Source organism: Glycine soja, chromosome 19 (assembly GCF_004193775.1).
Source record: "Glycine soja cultivar W05 chromosome 19, ASM419377v2, whole genome shotgun sequence".
In the NCBI taxonomy this organism is placed as follows: domain Eukaryota; kingdom Viridiplantae; phylum Streptophyta; class Magnoliopsida; order Fabales; family Fabaceae; genus Glycine; species Glycine soja.
In genome coordinates, this window is record NC_041020.1 from 11,418,265 (window position 1) to 11,441,766 (window position 23,502).

At 35.1% G+C, this 23,502-nt stretch overlaps 1 protein-coding gene and 3 long non-coding RNA genes across 5 annotated transcripts; 3 read left to right on the forward strand and 1 right to left on the reverse strand.

Moving 5' to 3' along the window:
* Positions 1-2,034: 2,034 nt before the first annotated feature.
* Positions 2,035-22,583, forward strand: LOC114399757. 2 transcript variants are annotated; one of them, XR_003663815.1, is made up of 5 exons: positions 2,035-2,102; positions 2,223-2,262; positions 2,573-2,709; positions 22,107-22,194; positions 22,419-22,583. It is a non-coding gene; the product is annotated as an uncharacterized LOC114399757 (long non-coding RNA). The 2 variants fall into 2 exon arrangements; XR_003663816.1 differs by lacking the exons at positions 2,035-2,102; positions 2,223-2,262; positions 2,573-2,709 and adding an exon at positions 21,857-21,957 and having other exon boundaries at positions 22,419-22,571.
* On the forward strand, positions 9,147-11,511 carry LOC114399758. The gene is made up of 5 exons (XR_003663817.1): positions 9,147-9,812; positions 10,167-10,302; positions 10,480-10,615; positions 10,835-10,875; positions 10,965-11,511. It is a non-coding gene; the product is annotated as an uncharacterized LOC114399758 (long non-coding RNA).
* LOC114399756 (BTB/POZ and MATH domain-containing protein 4-like) lies at positions 14,798-16,846 on the reverse strand. The gene is made up of 4 exons (XM_028361974.1): positions 16,373-16,846; positions 15,642-15,987; positions 15,214-15,493; positions 14,798-15,053 (listed from the first exon to the last, which is right to left on the reverse strand). Exons 1-4 carry the CDS (start codon positions 16,777-16,779, stop codon positions 14,950-14,952), a joined length of 1,137 nt encoding a protein of 378 aa, XP_028217775.1. The 5' UTR covers positions 16,780-16,846; the 3' UTR covers positions 14,798-14,949.
* Positions 19,590-20,828, forward strand: LOC114399759. The gene is made up of 2 exons (XR_003663818.1): positions 19,590-19,818; positions 19,972-20,828. It is a non-coding gene; the product is annotated as an uncharacterized LOC114399759 (long non-coding RNA).
* Positions 22,584-23,502: the final 919 nt, after the last annotated feature.

Below are 23,502 nucleotides of genomic sequence, written 5' to 3' on the forward strand. Positions count from 1 at the left end.
TTAATCTCACTTGCCATAAAATCTTTCACATTTGCAGATTTGCTTGCTACCTTTGAACCTTTAAAATCATTTTGCATTCCGAATTTGTCACAAGCCTCTAATTATTTAAATAAAAAAATCTAAGAAATTTTCATAAAAAAAGAAGAAGAAGAATTGAACAAGAGAGTTAATGAAGAACGAGAAACGCTCCATGAAAGCTAAGGAAAAGGAGAGACATAAAATTTAAGTGGAACTGAAAATACGAAATTTAAAAAGCAAGAAAATTTTCTTGTTTGTGCGGTGACACAAAGCAAGTAAAGAACGTAACCATGCTTTAGCATAGTAATAGTAATCAATCACACTTTGGACATGAGGAAGTAAGAGTAGAAGGTGACGACATGACCCTTAACGCCTACGGCAGGGTTAGTATCGTTGGTCCAACAATTGCGGTCGTTAAGTGATATATCATATGTTTCATGTTACATAATACTCCATATAATTAAGACATGCAGCATCTGATTACCTTTGGATTCGACAACGAAGCAACTCCGGCGTCCTCCACCTCTGGCTCTGGGGAAACATGGTTCCTCACCTCAATCGCTGCGTCATCATCTTCCATCATTCCCAGGCTTATTTTCCCTCTGCTGCGTCACCCTTCAGATTTATATATATACATGCACTTCAGGTTTTATAACAGGTACGAATACTTAATTATTGGAGTATTATCTAATGATTATTGATTTTTAATAATTATTTTAAAACTTGTATATGATTTTTTATTTTTCATTTATGAAAAATTAAAATGAAACACTTAATTAGAAGTTAAAACTTTTAGTATACTTACAACATACTCAATTGTTTTACTTATGTTGAATAATATTCAGTTCATGTTAGTATAATATATTTGTATTGATAATATAAAATAATTTTACCCATTCATTTAATATTTAATTAAAAAGGTTATATTGAATGAAAACTCATTTACAACTATAAATGTAAATCGTTTCCTCAAATTTAAATATTGCCATTTAAATGTCCATAGTTTCATTAGTTTGACTTAAGAGTTGAGACTTATTACCCGGTACATGATAAAGGGATGGGGTTGGAATGCAGTGGAAGTAGTTTAACCGGAGGAGGACTAGTTAAATGAGACATATGACATATTTTAAACAATTCTGTTTCAATAGGATAGGAGGCAGATAGCTATTTCGTTCAAAATAGAACCATGGTAATGTGAGACATATGACCATATGTTCTTGGTAATGTGGCTATCTGCATGTGCATGAATAGCTCAAGAGTGAATCAGAACCATGGTCATGTGAGTTCAAGTGCTTGGTTCTTTGACATGGATATCCTTATTTTATATGATTTTGATATTTCATATTTGCATATGATTATATTTATAGTTTCTAGCAATTTGTTCATTTCAGCTTAATTCAGATATTGCTGATTTGCAGGGTGTAAAATGTGGTATTTATGGTGCCAATTCTGCAGAATGGATTATGAGCATGCAGGTACATTTTATTTTTGAATTTGCTTCCCTTGTTTTCTGGTGAGTTTTTTCCATCTTGATTTTTCTGCTCACTCTATATGTTGGAGGTTTCTATTGTATTATTTAGATGTTGATATGTTGATTTTTGTTTCTTTTTTGTGCTGAGTATCTATTGTTATTTCTATTTCTACTGTATTGTTTCTTTGGTAGTTGGATTTTTGTAGTCCTTATTGAGCTTAATGGAGAATAAGGTATTTCTAGATTGAAGCTTTGTTTCTTATATTGAATATCTACTCTTTGCAGAGAGTTCCACTTATTTACGAACAAAGTCCTTTTAAAATAATGCAAGTAAAGAACTTACACTGAAACTTGTCCGGTACCTAAAATTGTGATATATAACTTTTCTAATAATGATATGTTTTTTGAAGTTTACTGCATGCAGTAAATTCAAATGGTGCATGGTACTGGGAGAATATCTCATTGTACAAATATTCATTTTTCAAATTAAACTTATAATTTTCAGTTGCTTTGACACTCTCATTCATATGACACAGGTGTTGGGACTATAGAGTTTATTATATGCCATTCAGAGGTCTCAATTGCACTTGCAGAAGAGAAGAAGATACCTGAGGTTCTCCTATCTAAACCCTCTGTTTTATAGCAGTTTAATTGTTAGGAAGGATTTGAGAGTTGTGTACAATCTTTTGTAAACAGTTAGTCTCACCCAAATATTTGTTTTGAAACTTTTCAGCTATTCAAGACATTTCCAAATGCAACAAAGTATCTCAAGAGTAAGTTTTGTTGATTCTCTCCTTTCTTTCCTAAAATGCTTGTGCTTTAGAAAGAAGCATTCATTTTTATGTCTTTGTTACAGCAATTAATGAATATAACTTTTTTGTGCAATGGAAATGAAAATATAAGGATATCTTGTAAATGGAAACTTGGGGATTGTTTGGTTTGACCAATTTATACAGAATCATATACATTGGAATTTATTTTTCTGAGGTTAATTTCAGTCATGACCTCAAGGAATTAATTATGTCTTTTGCTTTGAATATTTTGTGTTTCCCATTCCTAATTCAATTTTTAATACTGCCACAGGATCAAACTCAGAGCTTTGAACTTCCTATTAAGAAAAGGATGTATACATATCATACCTTCCACTCGCACATACTTTTTTTAGGACCATTGAGGAGATATTCATATGGCATGGTGCTTCAATTGGTTTCTGGCGTGGGGTAAGTATATGTAGTATATGTATATATGTGCACCCCCTTTCTGTTTTTACTAAATACATTCCTTTTGTGTTGTTTTTGCTGATTCCTTTTCGAAACTTTATGGATTTCGTAATGATACACATTTTCTTTTCGGAATGTTGAGAAACTTGACGGATTACCTAACGACGGGTGTTAAGTACCTCGAGGTGGTCAAGCGAAGGTTGCATGCCACCAAACAATGGTCCCCGGATGAAATTAGGGTATGACAGTTGCCCCTCTTTACTTATCTTTTATTGGAGATAAAAGCGAAGTAAAGATAAGACACTAATTTCGTTCGAGCGGAACATCATTCGACCGGTCAATATCCCAACCAACGGAACCTGTCATTTAGAAAGAAAGAAAAGGCATCAGAAGCGTCAACAAAACTTTAGTGTCTTGAAAGCGATAAAATGGGATAACCACGACGTTTCCACGCGCTATCAAACTTGATCGTCACCGCCCAGCAGAGAAGAATCTCGTGCGTCGTTGGGCTTGAATATCTTCGGATGACTAAAGTAAACCTGCAAAATTTTTGAAAATAATCAGAATCGAACGACCAACATCATCCTGATACCGTCGAATTCGTTTGCCTCGGTTGACGAAAGGTGCAGATAACCATACGGTACCCCTGCATGTCACCTGACTTCATGGGTCAGGATGACAGAAGGTGCAGAAGACGACGTTAGTCTCTGCGCGTCAACGGGCTCGTTTGCCCCTGGTTGATGAAAGGTGCGGATGACCATATGGTACTCGCGCTTGTCAGCTGACTTCATGGGTCAGGATGAGAGAAACCGTTTGTACGGATAACCTCTTGGGTATCTCCGCATGTCACCTGACTTCACGGGTCAGGATGACAGAAACCGTTTGTACAAATAATCGCTTGGGTATCTCCGTATGTCACCTGACTTCACGGGTCAGGATGATAGAAACCGTTTGTACGGAAAGCCGCTTGGGTATCTCTGTACGTCACCTGACTTCACGGGTCAGGATGACAGAAAGTGCGGAAGACGATGTAAGTCTCCGCGTGTTAACGAGTTCATTGGCCCCTGATTGACAAACGGTGCAGAAGATGACGTTAGTCTCTACATGGTACTGGACTCTGAGTCTGACAGACAGCGAAAGAGTGTTTATACGGATAACCAATTGGGTATCTCCGCCTGCCACCTAACTTCACGGGTTAGGATTAACGGAAATCGTTTGTGCGGATAACCACTTGGGTATCTCCGCATGTCATCGGACTTCACGGGTCACGATAGCAAAAAGTGGGGTGGTCGACAAAAGCAAGGCTTTTGCTCCTACGTATCCTCAATTTGCGATGAGGAACTCAGACCTACGTAGTTCTTCATTTTGTGATGTGCGAGACTAAAATAGTCTCTATCGGGAGATGCTGACATCTTCGAAAAGGGTGCAAATGACCACATTGGCCTCTGCTTGTCAATCGAACTTGGGGTCTCCGAATGACGAGGTGCAGATAACCGAAAGGTGTCTCCGCATGCTACCAGACTCTTGGGTCATGATAGCAAAAGGTGGGGTGGTCGACAAAAGCGAGGCTTTTGCTCCTACGTATCCTCCATTTGTGATGAAGAACTCAGACCTACGTAGTTCTTTCTTTTGTGAGACTAAATAGTCTCAGTGTTCTTTCACTAAAATGCGAACATGCTTTAGTAAACAAACAAAACCTCCAATTGATCAGAGCAACATATATGATTTTTTTGATGAAAAACAATGTGCCTATTGGGGAAGGAGAGTATGCTGATGAAATTTTCTCATAACCATAAATGAGATTTCGGATGTTAGCGTTCATTCCTAAACGACCATTTAGAGGAAACACTGGGCCCGACAGAATAGAAGAATATCACTCGAAGTGTACCAATCTCACACAGGTAAGTGTTTTATCCTAATTCCTCCGATCTTTGATCAGGAACTCTCTTCTATTTTTTTTGTTTTCTTCCGAGGGCAGGGTTTGTGGTAAGTTGGGATTTTGGCTCAAGGCTTGTAGAACGGCTGGACATGATATATGTCAGGATGTTGGTTTGGCCAGCGGCTCAGGGAAAAAGGAGAAGTCCCACATTATTTCCATGATACACATGCAACACTGATGATTAGGAAATTTTATGCAAAACTGGTAATACATGCACCCATGTGGACACTCAAGCATTAAGTTTTTTATGGTCACGTGACATTAGGGCTCAGGATTTATTTCCTATTTTAGTCAACCCAGTGCTCCCAAAACATGTTCTTTTATCAATTCACGCATTCATCCGAGTCCATTAGGGGCGTTCGGGAAAATTTTCACAGCATTCACCCTTCAGGTGTATACACATTTTCCAACAAAAAACCCTTCGTTTTGATCGGTGAATTTTTGTTCAAAGAAAAGCTGGAAGTTATTTTCTCATCAAAAGCATGTTGGCTTTTTAGCTAACCAAATTTATTTTTATTTATTTTTCATCTATTAAGTTATTATTACTTATTTAATTTCTCTTTCTGAAAAGGTCATGCGGATGAGGGCACACACGGCCTACCTATGTCAAATAACAAAGCAAACAGAGAAGAATGCAATGGTAAGTCACAACAAAAAATAGTGACAAAATAACTGAGAGCCGTAATGCCAGATCATAGCGGAAACAGAAACAATAATTGAAAGCAGTAATGTTAGATGACAACAAAAACAATAACTGAAAGCAGTAATGTTAATCACAAAAAAAGTGCAGCGACCTTGGTCATGTGGCTCCGCTCCCTCGCAAGAAACCGAGCAGGTCATTCATATCCTCATCCATACGGGATTCATCCGCCTCACCCGGGGATCCAGTAGGGTCCTCCCCTGCCTGGGCATCGGGCTAGTCACCAGGCCATGCGACCTCAGCCCCAAACTGCTCTGGGGTACGACATACAAAAGGGGCGGAACCCTGGCCCTACTGACTGAGGCTGAACCGGTAGAGACACTCATGTATCTGCACCTGTCCATGGTGTTTGGCCGCCTGCTGGCGAACCAAATGATATATATACCGCTCCACGTGCAGTGGCCCAACCGAATCGGCTTGCCGAGGTGGCGGCGGTGCGCCCGCGTCCTGATGTGCGTTGCCCTGCGCCTACCAAGGTGTGCAGTACTTCTCGATGAAGGCTCGAGTGATCAGTGGTCGGATTACCTTGCTGGGGGTGATAGGAACTCCGTAGGACTGGCAGAGGCCCGTGATCAGAGTCGGAAACCCCAAGGCCCTGTTGGACTTCTCTGGGTCCAGAGGGTGCCTAGTAGGCGCCATTCCAGCAAACAAATAAATGGCATCAGCAATCACATGGACTTCTCTGTGTCAGGATGGCATGCACCAACTGACACTTAGGCAGAGGGAGGTCAGAGTTGTGGTCGCTAGGCAAGACATTGCTATGCAGCAGTGTCATCCATATCTGGGTCAAGGTAGTCATGTTGGTGCGCATGATCCGTACCTGCCTCCCTGCAACGGTCCGGGCGAAATCCTGTCCTGGTATGCACAGTAGTTGGGCGATGGCTTCCTCATCGAAATCGTCTGCCTGGCTCCTCCTCTGGCTGAATTCGCATGTGGTCAAAGATTTGAGTCTTCACCGATGCGTGTTGAGAAAATCTTGTTGAGAGGGGCATTCCACGTATGTTTTCCAACAGGTCCCTTGGACGAGATTAAAATCCTCTTGGTTGGCTGATATCCTTCTTTGTTATCATATACAACAAAAAATAATTGTCTAGAAACCTTATTTCCCATCCCCTGTTAGTAGTAGTAAAAGTAGGTAGTGTTTCTGGTACAGGAATAAACATGCAATATACTTTATCTTTATTCCAACTGCTCTTCTCATAATTGGTGTGGCTATATTAATAATATCTCGTATGTAATCTAAAAGGCTAAACTATCATATTTGTTTAAAATATATGCTAGTAGCAGATTTTATTAACATCCAAATTAAGTTGTGAATTTATTGACATTATTTTGAGATTGTGTGGAACAATTAGAAACTCGAATTGAAATACTTAATCTTTCTAGCTAGACCAAACTCATGATTTTTGTTAGATGGGTCTAGCTTCTGGTTCTACATCCATACCTGAAAGTATTCGCACAGAGAGTCTTGAGGTGGAATTCGGCAATTACACAATGATAAAGATGGAAGAAAGTTCAGGGTTTCCTGTGTTATTTGGTGGTGAAAATTCAAACCCTCCTGATGATGGTGGCAAAGACAAGATTCTGGGGCTGCAACTTAGTGCAAGACTTCAAAACAATGGTCTCAAAGATAAGATATTTCTAGGGTTGGAACTTATTGCAAGACTTCAACACCGCACCAGAGGTTTAAGACATTTAACTAGGATACATGGTGTGGATTTGACGAACGAAACTCAGGATACATACCTATATTTGTTTCATTCCCCTCTATGTCAGTTTCCCTCCCACACCAACACACCTACTTTCAATTCACTATCCTTTATCTATCACAATCTCAAAAACTCACTCTATATCTCTTTAACATTTAGCACTGAATTCATTCTGTTTCATATAATTTTTTTAAGGTTTTCTTTTAAATGAATATTGCTCAACTCGAACATATGTGAAAAATTATGAACATATTTTCGAGTTGATAGACATAAAAGACACTATGAAGTTTCGAAAGTGTCAAGAATAAAGCAATTTGGTAGGGAACTTTGCTGAATCATTTTAGAATTTTATAAGGCCCAATGAAACACATAGTAAGTTTGCAAGACTTGAGGGCCCTACCAACTTCAGTCCATGCCCAAAAACACATAATAGCCCATTTGAATATTATGCAAAATGTATCAATATCAAGATTATCAATTCTAGGAATCATGTTGTCAACAGGTCAAAATAAATGGATTTAGTATGTTTTTAATACATTAATTAATCAATTTAATTTGAAATTTTTGATATATGTACATTTATATCGTATTCAAACACAGAAAATATTTTTAATTCAAATTTTAATAACGTATTTCTTTTTTTTTTTGTTATACATAACAGTGAATGCTAAATACACTCAAGAATTAATTCATATCAATTTTGGATATTATTTAATGTCTTAAATATATTTTTTATCCCTAATAAATTTTTTCTTTGCATTGATTTCCTAATAAAATAATAATTTTATTTTTGGTCCTTGATAATTTGTTTTACCATTTTTAAATTAGCAAATTTTTTGTTTGCTCCCTGCTAAATTACTGAATTTTTTAGTCTTAACTAAGAAAACTGAAAAAAAATTACAAGGAAATAAACACAAAATTTGCTAATTTTTCAGGGACTATAAAAAGTTCTAAGGACAAAATTAAAATTTTTGTTTAATTAAGGACTCAACGAAAAAGAAAAGTTTATTAAAGAGCAAACACAAAAATTAGATATTTATTAGGAATCAAAAATAAATTTATAGCTTTTTATTTAATTGAAAAATACAATATACTTTTAGAAAATCATTAAATAGAATACTATATCTCAAATTAAGAACTGATAATTTAAACACATTAAATAAATGGAGTGCATTACATGGGTGAGTTTAGTTTCTCAACCCAATTTCAAATTGAAAGAACATACATCGAATAAAAAGTGGGTCATGTACCTATAATGACATTCCATTGGCTAGTTCGAAAAGACGAGGATTGCCAAAAAAAATTATTCTGAGTTGTTGATAACATCAAATCAAACGATTTATATTTCTTTGTGCTAGTCCTGTTGGATCGCCGTGTAGGTTTCTAAAGCTTTATAATGCACACCTTCCATCTACATCTTAGTATCACTCTATCACCTGCAATATTCCTACCACATGAAATCTACACTATAAAGTGCATCATCTCCTCTTGTTCTCACCAAATAGGTTATTAGACCCAGAGGTCTAAGACTGACTTTGTCCACACTTTATAATTATTTTTTATCATGTTTGTATCTTTTTGTGTATGCTAGATCCATGAGCCAAGGAACAAAGCCCCATTCATGGACCTCCATTGCAGATCTACTCAGATGGAATTCGTTGACCATGTCTCATATTTCTTTGCCCTCTCTTTTATGCTTTGCCGTATCGTTTGTTCTAACCATGGCCAATAAACATCTTCAACGACCATGATTTCTTTGATTAACTATATAAGGTAAAATTTCTACCTCTTTTGTTATTGTAAATTAACTCATTTATCAATAACAATTACATGATTAATTTGTATCCTCACTAAAAGACATGGTGAATACCCACACTAATCGATTTGATGTAGATCTAGTCATCTCTTTGCTAAATAGTTGGGGGAAGAATCCATACGTATTAGATATTTTGAGAAACTTATCAAGATAGAATTAGATTTAGGTAGACAATATATTGTTGGTAAATGAGAATAAATTTTTTAGCAAGGTACAAAATGTGTCACAAAATTTCCAAATCATCTAATACTTTACAAAGTAACCATCATTGTTATAGTACCCATGATTTCTTTCAAGCTGCTCACCATAATTATTGTTGGTACCAAGAAATGGTTTATCCAAGTGGTACTAGACACGAATCCCTTAAGCATGTAGTAAAGGGTTTGAATCCTGACGAATGCATATATGGAGAAAATCTTGTTGAGAGGGAGATCCCACTTATGAGTGCCAACAGGTCCCTTGGAGGATATTAAAATCCCCTTGGCCGGAAGCAGATATACTTATTTGCAATCGTATGCAACAACAACAATTATTGTTGAGAAGTCTTACAGTCATTGCGAATAGCCAATTAGCCGCCAACAAAATGATGTTATTTTAAGAGTTTATTCTTCTGTGAAATCATTTTAAGATTTGTGATATATGCTATTGTTTTGCCATTATTTTCATTTCATTTTTACCTTCTGCAGACAAGATTTTGCAAGAAATTGATGCTGTATCCTACAGATTGCTTGGCTAACTTCTTTTTGGCACTATCAGAATATTCTATAAAAAGGTTGAATATGTGCTTGAAGATTGTAATGAGGTTCTCGTCAAAATCAACAAATTTGTGGTCAACAAAGAAGGCTTAGTATGTGTGGAAACGTTGTGTATGCCTGTTACTAAACCAGAAAGATTTGAGTTGGATGCTTTTGAGTTAGATGAACCTGAAGATGCTGGCAGGTATGCTTTTATTAGGTTAGACTTTAGAAGCTTAATGATTATGTAATTTTCTTCATACTGCTTCTCTGGAAGAAATTATGCTTAGAGACAAAGATATTAGAATTGTTTCACTATTTTACTTTTATAGTAAATGTAATCTTATTCTATTGTTTGAGTAATACACTTTTAAGTGAAACAAAATTTGTGTGTAAAACTGAGGGATTTGGGCTGTTTTCTAAGGAGAAGGTATGCATTCCATAATAATTATAAGTGGTACAAGAATAATGTTTCTTCCATTTTATCTATGCAAGTATTTTTTGTTTATTGTTTATCTTCAGCTCTTTACTAATACTAGTATATGCTGTTTATTTCAAGGTATATAGTTAGAAAGAGCATAAAGAGTGCAAAAGACATAGTTCGTTTCCCTTTCCAACAGGATGCCACCATACTTTACTTATTGCACACTGTGTACAGAGGCAGAGAGAATCTCCCATTACTTACTGTGCACTATGTAAGTTTGATTTGATCACCTTTCTTTTTCTTTTTGTTTATAAGCTCTTCTATCTTTACTAACATTGTTTTTCTCCATGTTCTTCCTCTGACCTTCAACTCCTATTCTCAAAATAAAATGAAAATGCGTAATTCCCTTAAGCTGTTGGCACTCCCCTAATCCCTTCTCAATCCTCAGGTTGCCTTGAAATTGTGGAAACTCCAAGGATGTTTGATGTACCTGAATCTCAGGATTTTGACATTCCAATTTTTATTGAGATAAAATCCTTTTGGAATCTCCCGAAACAAATGAAGTGCCTCATTTGATGGATGAGGTAAAGAATAACTAAATGATGAAAATACTCTTTGACATTCTAACAGGCACACTATGAGTGGTTAGCAATACATTCATAATTGTCTCCACGCAAACTCGCATAAAGAAAAACCATATTGTTGTTTGATCTAGGAACTTTGAATTGGTATGAAACTTTAGATTCTAAGATAGAGGAAACTTATCCTAGTACTAACCCTTTGTTTCATTATGTCTGTCTCAGGAAACAAATTCATGTGGAACTATATAACCAATCAGAATTATGTAAGAACCCTTGCAAATCTCCAGTTAAGTTTTATTAAATTCTATGTTTTGCTTAATAGTGCATGATTTCTTTATTTTTTTCTCTTTAGTAGCTGGCTTTGGAAAGTTGTCAGTTTGATTATTGCTTACAAGATTGGCTTATGATGGTCTTCTTTAATGATGTACCGGAAAGTTGCAAGTTGCCTACTTCAGAGTTTTCTGTGTGCAAGAAAACAAAGAGAGGAGGACATTGTAAACTTTTCACAAGTTTTTGTAGGCCAGGCACGGAAAGAATCTGCACTGCTATTTAATGAAAAGATTGGTGACTTCTGTAAAAAAAAAAAAGTTTGGTGACTAATTTTCTTATGGCAGTGATGCAGAAACTTGAGTTATGTTTTCTTGTCTTACTACTCTGCTTTTTCTGTAGATGACATACTTTGTTAAAGGATGAAAATTTGTTCTTCGTAACTATCAATTCTACTTTTATCTGAGTGATGATAACAGGAAAATGTGGAATTGTCGTTGTCCAGTCGGTTTGTTTGTCAAACAATAGTGATGTACTTCTATAACTTTTTTTAGGGTGATCGATGCCCTTTCAGTTAATGGATCAACTTTGTCTGATTGGAATATAAGTATATCAATCTCCAATGCAACGTGGAACTTATGTTAGTCCTTTTGCTCTTTCTTAGCAATCATATTTTGTAGCAGCAGAATAATTCAAGCATGCTTAATTATGAACTTCTTATGCGATAGCCTACCAAAAAGTATATTCATCTTGATGCTATAATTTGTATCAATTAATTTCTTTTAAGTTATCCTTAACTGTATATTCTCATACCTGTACAGCCTCAGGATTTTTCTCGTTCCGGTGTGATTCACATGAGGTATTATAGACATCAAGAAAATAAGAAAATAAGCAGGGAATGAAGGAAGACAAAAAGAAAGAGTGTATAATGGAAAAAGACAGGGACATCATGATAAAACAAAAAAAAAGTAGTTGTTGATATTTAAATGAAGTTAATTTATCTGACAGACACAATATCCTTTCCCATGATGGGAGACATATTACACTCTTCCACGATAGCCTTGATGTACCCATGGACCAAACTCATTAAATCTGTGAGTTAGCCAGATTAGGCTTGGAAAAAAACCACATTGAATGCTCTACTTGTTTTAAGGCTTGTGGCACATCCTGATTATTGGTTAAACCAATGGTGTACAAGCTATGACCCTTACGTACATACCTATGGTTATTATATTTGGTATCTAGACATTTAAAAATATCATGATATCGGTCCCTTAATTTCTTTCCCCTCGTTAGTCACTCAATAATTTAATTTTCTAGTAAATTATTTTGTCAATATTTTAAAAAGGAATTCTTGTTCATATTTATCCTATTTGACTCAAATACGATTGTTTTAGGTGAGAGATACAAGGGATATTGAAAAAGAAAGTTAAAAAGTAAAAGAAGACTAATATTTATCCTATTTGACTCAAATACGATTGTTTTAAGGACTAACTAACATGCAAGATTTGACTCAAATCAAATTATAGGCTAAAAAAATTTCATACACTCATGAACAAATGAGTTAGACAAAGAAACAAGAAAAATAAAATTCAACACAACATAAGGAATCTTACGTGACAAGTTTCATGACTAGACATGACTTTTATGACAAAACTACAATAGGTGAATATGTCATTCTAGATTTTTGAGGTTTTCTTCTACTTTAATGTTTTTGTAAGAATTTTATGGTTTAGGTTTCAGCCAAAAAAATTGACAATATAAAACTCAAAGGAACCTAAACTCAACACAATTCATGGGTCAAGAACAAGAACAAGGAATTTGAACCATAGAAAATCAAATCTAGCTTCTATAGCAAGCTTAATCGGTGGAACTTCTAAAAAATTATGTTAACAACATTCAGCATAAGACACGTGAGGAGATACATGGAGAGAAACGAAGAAACAACAATGGAGGAGAAAGTAAAGCTGAAAATTAGTGGAGGTTTAAGGAGCACCTACTTGAAGCTCTTGTGCTCTGATACCACTTGTTGGAAGCTTGCTTATGAAGCTTCTATGGAGGCTGGATCTTTGAGCTTCAATAAGGTCCTTCAATGGTGATTTTTAGCCATGGAATTGCAGCGAAAGATAAAGGAGAAGAGGTTAGAGGAGACATCATCCACTAGAGAATAAATCATGGAAGGAGAAGCTTCACCACCAAGAGAGTGGCTTGGATAAGAAGCTTAAAGAGAAAGCTTCAATGGAGGAAGAGAATACCAGAGAGAGAGGGGGAGGAGGGGGGGGGGCGAGGTGTGGGAATTGAAGGAGATTAGAGAGAGAAGTTGAACTTTGAAGTGTTTCTCACAAGTTTATCATTCATCAAAGTTACGACAAGTGTTACTTTGAAGATGTTATATAGGTTTTTTCAATGCCACCTGGTTAATAGGAACAAATATAGATTCAAAACAACAAAGAAGGTTGACAAGGAAAAAAGAAAACAAGATGGAAATTACGAAAACATAGGAAGAGGATATGATGTAAGTTAACAAGATTCAATGATGGTGGGAATAGATGTGATTCGGGAACCTACCAGCCAAGGTGAGATTTTGTTTAGAATTTGTAAAACAGACGGTACAAAAGAAGGGCTTAGATTCCTCAACATTTTGAGGCCATGTAGGGTGTAAAACATATGTTCCCTTCACAATGCAAACATATCAGGATATACTCGTGAAGATGCTGATGAGTTCATTTTTTGTAGCTACAATGGACACAACTGGGTATCTTCCAAGGTAGAATGGTTTCATGAGTAAAGAACACTCCAAAGTGAATCTGAAGTTATTCCTTTCTTGAAAGCATCAATAAGTGACAGTTTTTTCAATCTTGAAATCAGATTTTACCTTTTATTTTAATTTTGAATTTTTTAAACTTTTAGATAACAAATAATTACGAAAACAATCTTAGTATTGTACACCAAAATATTTAGGACAAAAAATCTATTTTTTTAAATGTAAATTAATTATTTCAGGGTATTAAAGAAATTTTATACATTTAATTAAAATAAAATCTCAATTTTCTCTCCTCCATAATTCATGTATCCTATTTCTCTCTCCTTAGTGATCACATTCTCGGTTCCCGTATATCCTTTCTCTCTTCTCTGTATCTCATCAGCTCACAGATTGATGCCGCACTGGGCATTGTGAGTCACAACGATGACTTTCAATGCGGTGTTGGACCCAAATTCAGAGTCTCTCTGGTGGAGCACGCTGTTGCAGCGTGAAAATTTGGTGAAGAGAGGATGGAGGGCATATCCAATGTGCAGTGGGAAAGGATATGAAAAAAAAAAACTAAGAGGGGGTAGAAGTTTCTGACTGTTCAGAGTTGGAAACTGCACAAACTGAGCAATGCCGGTGTGACGAAAAATGGTTATGACCAGCGATTGTACCCGCTGGTTGCGGTGGTAAAACCTGTGGGTGAGAGTAGAGAGAGAGTGCAAGTAAAGCAGAGTAGAAAAATAGATAGATGAAAGAAGCAAGAATACTCATGGTGAGTGCAAAATTTTGCTGCTGAATTGCAAAGATAGTCACGAACTGATGGTGGATGGAGCTTGAATAGTTTACTAGGTGAGGGAGACAAAGAAATTTGGAAATTTTGGATGAAACTTGAAGATGTGGTAACATACGAGAGAGAAAGATACCTTTGGCCTAATTATAGAGAAAGTGTGTGAAATGTATTTCCAAAAGAAAGGACAAAGGGTTGAGAATCTCTATCACATGCATGCTGATTTGTAATAGTGAGCCACAAATTCATTAACATGAATTTTAAATGTAACACAGGGAAAAAAAAACTAAGAAAATACTCTTTATAATCACATACCACATTTTAATTTAGACATATAAAATAGAGACATTATAGAAGAATGTAATTTCAATTCATTTATAAAGTAACATAATATAATATATAAAAAGATTACTGCAAAACTATATATATAATCTTCTTTTATATTTTTCTGGTCTCTTCCAACCTTGGATCTTAGGTCGTCACTCCTCTAAACTAGACCTTGGATTAAGAACATACAATTTAGTATTTTCCCTCTCAACTAAATTCTTTCTCGCATCCTACTCCAGTCTTTAGCAGTTCTGATTGCAGTAATGGGCAATTTTTCTTAAGATACTCAAAACCATCAGAATGCATCACGGCTGCAATAGACATAATAATGAAAGAAATGATATGAGAATCAACTGTCAACTAACAAATAATGTAGACACCAAAATGATGAAAATATATTACAAGCTAAGAAGTAATTGGCTATGAACTCAAATGTAGAGTTGGGTTTGAAAGTTAAGCATGGAAACTCACCATCAAAGTTTTCAGCAGAAAATTTTTGACAGATGGACTTCAAGTGGGTAGCACAATAACGATCAGCAAGAGCAAAAATATAGGCAACAGAATCTACAGATATGTCTTTACAAAGTATAGATTCACACATCAACATTAGTCTTGGCAAACCATACTTTTCTCCAGCAGCTAACAACTTTGCTATAAATGATTCAGACAACGAAGGAAAGAATGACGAATCCAACATAAAGAGCTCTTCATCTTCCAAAAGAGTGTCTCTATAAACAAAATGAAGTAAAGCCTGCTCAACATAGAACACGATTAAAATTAGATAACCAACCAAACGATAGGCCCGATTTTAACTGAATTAAATAGCATATATCTTGTGTGGAACAAAAAACAGCTACAAAGGTATAGAGAAAAAGAGGAACTTTTAATGAATGTGACACCTTGAAAACCTTAGGTTCCATGTCAATAACAACTATCTCCTGATCATCCTTCTTCATAGCATTAAAAAATTGAGTTTCAAACATGGTTGATCGAGCTGCCAAAACAAGCTTATGAGCATGAAACCTTTCTCCACCAACCGAGAAAGTAACATCAAATGATTCCTCATCCTCTAACAACATCCCAAAATGTTCACCAATATCAGATTCAGGAACCTGTATTGTGTTTAACTGAGAAGAATCTATGGACGACACTAAAACCGCAATAGTGCAATTTATCTTCAAGCAATCATCCTTGAGAAAATTTGACGTCTCAAGGTGTCTCCGTTTGAAAAACCGCGTATAGCCCCTATTACACAACAAGTGCATCATTGATCACTACGTAATGTACACCACAAAAAATGGATACAAGAGCTAATAAATCATGATGATATCCAAATCATATCACCAAAATCACAAGGTTCTCTAGTTCCTTTGAAAATTTAATTTTTATGTCTTATATTCTAATAAAAGAGCTATCTCTTTAACCCCTGACAATAGTGAAAAAAGATTAAAAGAAAAATCAATAACACTTTGCTTTATTTTAAAGACTATATTGTTTACATAAATGTTGGACATACGAATATAATAAGTTTGTATAGAGACTAAAACTAAATTTTAAAATATTAAAAAGCTAAGATACATTTCAATATTTATTTTCTAAAAATAAAAATAAAGAAAACACTAACACTAACCACATGCTGCCATGGTTTATGAGAGTGTAAGGCCCAATCGTGAGGGAGTGACTGAAGTGGCTATGAACCTTGTGCTCTCCTTTCTTGCATAGGTCGAGCAAAGTGAGATCGAACAACGCACGAACGTTGGTGGTCTTGGAATGGAGTGCAACAAAGACAGAGACATAAGCGGCATTATCTTTGGGGTCCCTACCATCAGGGAAAAAGTATATGGCCCATTGGAACCCTCCCACTATGAAAGTCTCACTCACGATGTATTTCCCAATGCCCATTCCTTTCGTTAGTGAGTAACCCTTGATCACAAACTCGTGGGAACCACTCATTGTCTCTGTCACCGATTTTGAACTCGTTTGGGACCCTAGAACACTCCTACTCACCATTGCTGGGTTGCACATCGCACGCGACATTTTCTAAGGAAGTAAATTTTTCTCGAAAAGTAAAGGAACACGGATTTGCACTGAATCAGATCTTATGTTTTTGGCTTCAATCCAAATAAGTTATGGATTTCATTAAATTTTACATTAAATAAATAATAAATGGCAAGTGAATAAAAGAACGATGGCATTTAATGATTTAAAGATTTTTCTTTTATACTTTAATCTGATCTTTATTCTTGAAGCTTTTGTGCGCATGAGACAACCAGGTTTTCATCTCAAATATCATCAATGACTTACACATTATAAAAAAAATTTGTGGTTTACTGTCTTTTTAGTCTCTAAACTTTTTAGGATTTCTATTTGTAATACCTGTACTTTTTCTTACTAGTCAATGTTCCTTAATTTTTTATTAGGGACTAGAATAAAAAATCCTAAAAATTTTAGTGATTAAAAATATAATATGTGCCCATTTTGTCCTATTCGATGAAAACGTTAGAAAAACCAAAAAGGGCGTCTGTGAATTTTGAAAAGAAGGGTTCGGGAGTTGTTTTTGCACGGGGAAGGTATACACGCCCGTCACAATGAACGACAGCCTTTAATCGAGTGTACATAATGTAACTTCAAAATTATGTTGTTTTCTTTTTTATGTTTCTTTATTTTTTTTTGAGTTAACAAGGGTGTTGCCCTTGCTCCTACGTATCCTCAGGTGCGATGAGGAATTCAGACCTGTTCTTTAAGTCCGAATGTTTTGTGTGTTAAGTTGGTTTTATGTTTTTTGAAAGATTCATTTTAATTGTGAACAAAAAGGTCGTTTAAAGTGTTGGACCTTGAAATGATGTTTTAACTTTTGAAAAGAGGAGAGAACCGTTAAGGAGTTGGACCTTGAAATGATCTCAAGTGATATTTGATAAAAAGTAGTTAGTTATGAGTTGATTTTATCTTGGTTTCGTTCGTTAACTTCCAACCTCTTTAAAGATAACTTTACAACATTAGTGATCAGTTAAGATTGAACTTTACAAAGAAAATGAGATCACCGATGATAGATGGAGGAAATGAATATGCACAAAACACAAGGGGGACCCATAAGGGTGCATAGATCACATTCAAATATCAAAAACAAAACTAATCGACGGCCACACGAAGAACACTGAACAAGGAACAATGTAGGGGTCGATCACGGTCGTGATTCAGTAGCACCTCGGCTTCATTTTCTCTTCTTTCTTCTTCTTCTCTCTCAATTCTCTCAATGTCCTTCAATGCTGAACCTTGGAACCCTTTACTCAGCCCCCTTCACGCCTATTTATATCCAAAAATGGCATTTGGTGGACCTGCAGCTCACCCAGGCAAGCTGAGACTTAGCCATGAAGCAATTGGCTCACCTAGGCGAGCCAGAGACTGGTGTCGAAAAACACAGTTTGGCTAGCGAGAATCAATGAATGACAGTCCCCTGACGAAATTAGGGTATAACACTTCAGATGAACATTTCTCTCCTATTTATGAGAGTTATGGGCAAAAGGCTTAAGATGGGTTCTATTTGGCTGACGGGTATTTGTTCAAAAAGGGAAAGCTTTGCATATCCCAAGGATCCATCAGGAAATTATTTGTGAAACAGAGCCATGAGGGTGGCCTCATGAGCCATTTTGGGATAGACAAGACCCTTGTCTTACTGAAAGAAAACTTTTATTGGCCCCATATGAAGAAAGATGTCCATAAGCATTCACTACAAGAAAAATGACCTAAGCCTACGGACGCCTTTTTCCTACAGACATTAATTAGTGTAGGTAAATCTCAAAAATACTTCTACCTACAAGTGACTAATGTAGGTAAAACTCAACCATTTGTACCAACCATTATTTGGTGTAAGTAAATTCATTAAAACTGAAAAAAGACTTCTACCTACAATTACATTGTGTAGGTAAAACTTCAAAAAACTTGTGCCTATGGTTGATTAGTGTAGGTAAAACTCAAAAGGATTACTACCTACAAAAGCACAGTGTAGGCAAAATTCTAAAAAACTTATACCTACAACTACGTAATGTAGATAAAACTTCATAAAACATGTGCCTATAATTGGTTGATGTAGGTATACCCTCAAAAGTCTTATACCTACAATTGTTGGCGTAGGTAAAACTCTTTAAGACTGTTTAAATTTGAATATTAATCTCTTGTTTTTTTTAGTAAATACTCAATCTCAAAAAATAACCATTCAATTTAAATCAATTTTTAGTTAATAATTGTTCAAAATTTTAAAGATAAAATATATTAATTAGTAATATTAAATTTTAATTTAGATTATTATTTTTATGGATTAATTTAGATTAACATTATTTTTTATGGCAATTTCTTGTTAGTTTCAATAATGATATTCATTTTATCTTGAAATCAAACTCCAAAATGGTCACAAGCCTTTGGATTATGGACCGGGCCTTTGAATTGATGCAGAGAAGGTACTAGTTTAGTTTCACCAAAATAACCCGCAGACGCAAACGTTGAAAACACATCCGTCTGCCCCAACATTACAAGCTAGATCCCTTCTCTCTTTTCTTCCTTTCCCCGTTTGTTTCCCTTCTTCTCTCAGGCAATTCCTCAATCACGCTTTTCCTTTTTTTTTCTTTTTTGCAATTCCTTCACAATTTCCCTTTTCTTTTTCATTTTCCCATCTTTTTTTCTTCTTCTTACGTGTTTTACACCGCGAAGAATAATTTGATTGATTGATTAACGCATCAGGAGAAATTTCTGTTACATTGCAAACTTATCTGAACTTGATTCAATTTTCTATATGCTTCAGCTTTTGTATATTATTATATTATTAGTTGTTTTTATTTATACTTTGCCTGACTTGTTGCATATATAATGTAATAGTTCGATTTCCATGCCCTTGGTTTGCGTGTTTATCTGTTCGTGTTTGGGTAAAGAGAGTGTGTAGCCATATGATACATCATCATCTTCTTCTTCTTCGTTCTGGACACGCGACAATTAACATAGGGTTTGGGATTGATGCGCAGGTTACATGGCATGTTGCCGTTACTTGCTGAGTTGACTCTCCAAACACTGATGGAATAGATCCAGGTAAATTATTATTATTATTATTTCCACTGGCTTTCAGAGGAAAACATTAGATAAAAAGAAAAAAGGGAAAAAGCTATGTGGGATTAACAATATACTGGTACTTAGTTGTTTATTAGATGCTATATGTGAGCTAAATCTCTGTTCAAATATTAGGCGACTCATGTTTAAGAAAGAATTTGACACAAGCTATGTGGGATTCAATTCTGGATCAGAGCTTCTCTCTCGTCAGAATTTATGTAATGCGTACCTTGACTTCTAAATACATGTCATCTTGCTACCTTCTATATGGCTGCTCTGTGCCACTATATGGAATTGACTCCTATGCTTTTGACATTAGTTTGTAAATATTGCAATTCAACTTGTTTATTTATGGAAGAATTCATTCAGCCTTATTTTGGTTGCTAAAGAAAAAAAATAATTGCTTATAATTTTTGTTTGAGTGCAGCCAAATTGCTATTCCAGAGTTATAAGTGTTAATGGCGATGAACATATTATAATATTTGCGCAGAGGGACATTAAACAGTGGGAAGAGCTTACATATGATTACAGGTTTACCTCTTCTCCAAATGAGGCAGAGGGAGCAATTGCTGTTATTATTATTAGGAGTGTTTGGAAAGCATCCTTGAATATCTTGCTGATCAGAAGGACCCTACTACTTTATGCCAGAAATTTATTGATGAGTTTGATCGATGCATCCTCAGTTATTTCGCATTTAATTGGAACCAAGCTTCTTATATGATTAGTCAGGTACAGTATATATAATTTAGAACAAAACTTTGCATGCAGTATACTTCAAGCAGATTTTGGTACTAATAAGTGTCCTAACATTTGTTACTTTTGGGGATGATAATAATAGGCAATTTATAAGTAGAGTATTAGAGTATTTGTATCATCCTCGTATTTATTGAACAGATTTGGCTATATTATTTGGGGATGTTTTAAAAAAATGTATATATGAGATGCTTGTAATACTTCTTACAAAGTAATAAAATTAAAAAATATATATTTAATATTTTTTCATTTAATAATAAGATTATTAGTAATATATTACAGGAGATTTATTCAAACATAAATATGCAAGGTTATTATTAGGAATTGGAATTTGTGTCCACTGAGAATGTCTCCTAGTGTATCCAATTGATTGATGAGGTCCGGCTGCTTCCTGAAGAACATAAAGCAAAAGTAGAAAAGCTGGAGGTAGACTTCATACTAATAATAATTAAAAAATGTTTAAAAAGAAATAAGAGAAAATCACGTGAGATTGAAAAATAGAGTAGGAAATTAATTTAAATTAGAAAAAAGATGAGGAAATCAAGAAAGACATATAAGAAAGAAGAAGAGAAATCTGATAAAAAGAAAATTTTCAAAACGAAAAGGTGTAATTCACCTTTTATACATAAAACTATCAATTAAAATATCATATTTCACACAAAATTACAAATTTATTTTAAAAAAATTATCGATCTATGAAACTTTAATCTCACTTGCCATAAAATCTTTCACATTTACTCACATTTTCAGATTTGCTTGCTACCTTTGAACCTTTAAAATCATTTTGCATTCCGAATTTGTCACAAGCCTCTAATTATTTAAATAAAAAAATCTAAGAAATTTTCATAAAAAAAGAAGAAGAAGAATTGAACAAGAGAGTTAATGAAGAACTAGAAACGCTCCATGAAAGCTAAGGAAAAGGAGAGACATACAATTTAAGTGGAACTGAAAATACGAAATTTAAAAAGCAAGAAAATTTTCTTGTTTGTGCGGTGACACAAAGCAAGTAAAGAACGTAACCATGCTTTAGCATAGTAATAGTAATCAGTCACACTTTGGACATGAGGAAGTAAGAGTAGAAGGTGACGACATGACCCTTAACGCCTACGGCAGGGTTAGTATCGTTGGTCCAACAATTGCGGTCGTTAAGTGATATATCATATGTTTCATGTTACATAATACTCCATATAATTAAGACATGCAGCATCTGATTACCTTTGGATTCGCCAACGAAGCAACTCAGAGCTTTCAACTTCCTATTAAGAAAAGGATGTATACATATCTTACCTTCCACTCGCACATACTTTTTTTAGGACCATTGAGGAGATATTCATATGGCATGGTGCTTCAAATGGTTTCTGGCGTGGGGTAAGTATATGTAGTATATGTATATCTGTCATTATGAAATGAACATTTGATGTAATAATTAAACTTTGGATTTGTTTGATCCCCCCCCCCCCACACAAAAGTTGAACTTCGGATTTGGAATATGACCATCATTTACTCAATGGCTGTAGGATGTCAAATTGTTAATTGATGATGTTGGGGAACTAAAACCAACTATTTTCTGTGTTGTTCCCCGTGTGCTTGATAGAGTGTACTCAGGTAAACTCTAGAAAATTCTCATGATTGTTGACAGTTTGATGATCTTTCCATAATCATATAATCTTGATGGTAAAATTATTATTTCAATAGGACAAAACTACTCTGCAAATTATTTCTTGATCATTGGAGTAGCATTTTTCTTACTTTTCTTTTTCATTTTTCTTCCTTCCCCTTCCCAATTGGGAAAAAAATGCATTGACTCTCAACCCCTATCTGATACACAGGTTTGACACAGAAGATTTCTTCTGGGGGCTTCTTGAGGAAGACATTAAAGAAAGACAACAGAATCTCCTTTTATGTTTATTATTATTTTCAAAACTCAAAAAGAAAGACAGATTTGAACTATAATTATGTTTATGTATGAACATGCGCACACAGTAGAATCTCCTTTTATGTTTATGTAGTCTAATTTTGGATTTTGAATGCTAATTATATGGGTCTAAAATTGTTCTTGATTAATTTGATTAGGGAAATGACGATTAGCTAATACTTCTAGATTTAAATTTATTTCTTATAAATATAAATCAATAAAATTAAGAGCACAACTATAAAATTATGTCTAACTGAAATATATGTGGAAGTTATTCTGATGTCTTGTCACTCTAACTTTGTGTATATATGCAAAAGATATTGTAGACATCTTTATGGTCCTTGTACTAGATTAGGGTCTTGATGTCTTGTCACTCTAATAGTGGAGGGTCAGCTCTAGCCAAGGCCTAGGTAATTATGAACTTGGCAAAGCTAGTTGGAGTTGGAGCTGGAAGGATCGTTGGATTGCTGCACTGCCCACATTCAATTATGTATGTTATAAGCTCTCTCTAAGATCCAAACATTTACCTACAGTTGAAGATGATAGGTACATGTTAAAGACTTTTACCTACAGTTAAGAGATGTAAGTAGAAGTTAATGACTTTTACCTACACATTATACATAGTAGGTAAAACCTATAGTGACAGACAATTAGCTGTCATTATATGCCCCCTCAAAGTTGACAGAAGAAATGTCTGTAGGACAAAGTTTATTATACATTTACCTACGGATTTTTTACTTATAGTGACAGTTTTTGTCTGTAGGTATAGGTCATTTTTATTGTAGTGATTGCACTAGGTGTGTGGCTTGTTTACAAGCCTAGTCTAGGGTGATACCTCATAGGCTATACACACCCTTACTCATCCCATTTGCACCCTCGGTAGACATTAGTATGGACTTTGTTCTTGGGCTTCCTTGAACCCAAAGACGTGTAGACTCTATCTTTGTGGTGGTGGATAGGTTTAGCAAGATGGCACACTTTATACCATGGCATAAGGT

Coding starts and splice junctions, on each gene's coding strand:
- LOC114399756 (XM_028361974.1), bottom strand. CDS start 16,779: ATGTCGCGTGCGATGTGCAACCCAGCAATGGTGAGTAGGAGTGTTCTA. Junction 15,988..16,372: donor ATAAACCATGGCAGCATGTG/GTTAGTGTTAGT, acceptor GTTGTGTAATAG/GGGCTATACGCGGTTTTTCA. Junction 15,494..15,641: donor TGGAACCTAAGGTTTTCAAG/GTGTCACATTCA, acceptor TATGTTGAGCAG/GCTTTACTTCATTTTGTTTA.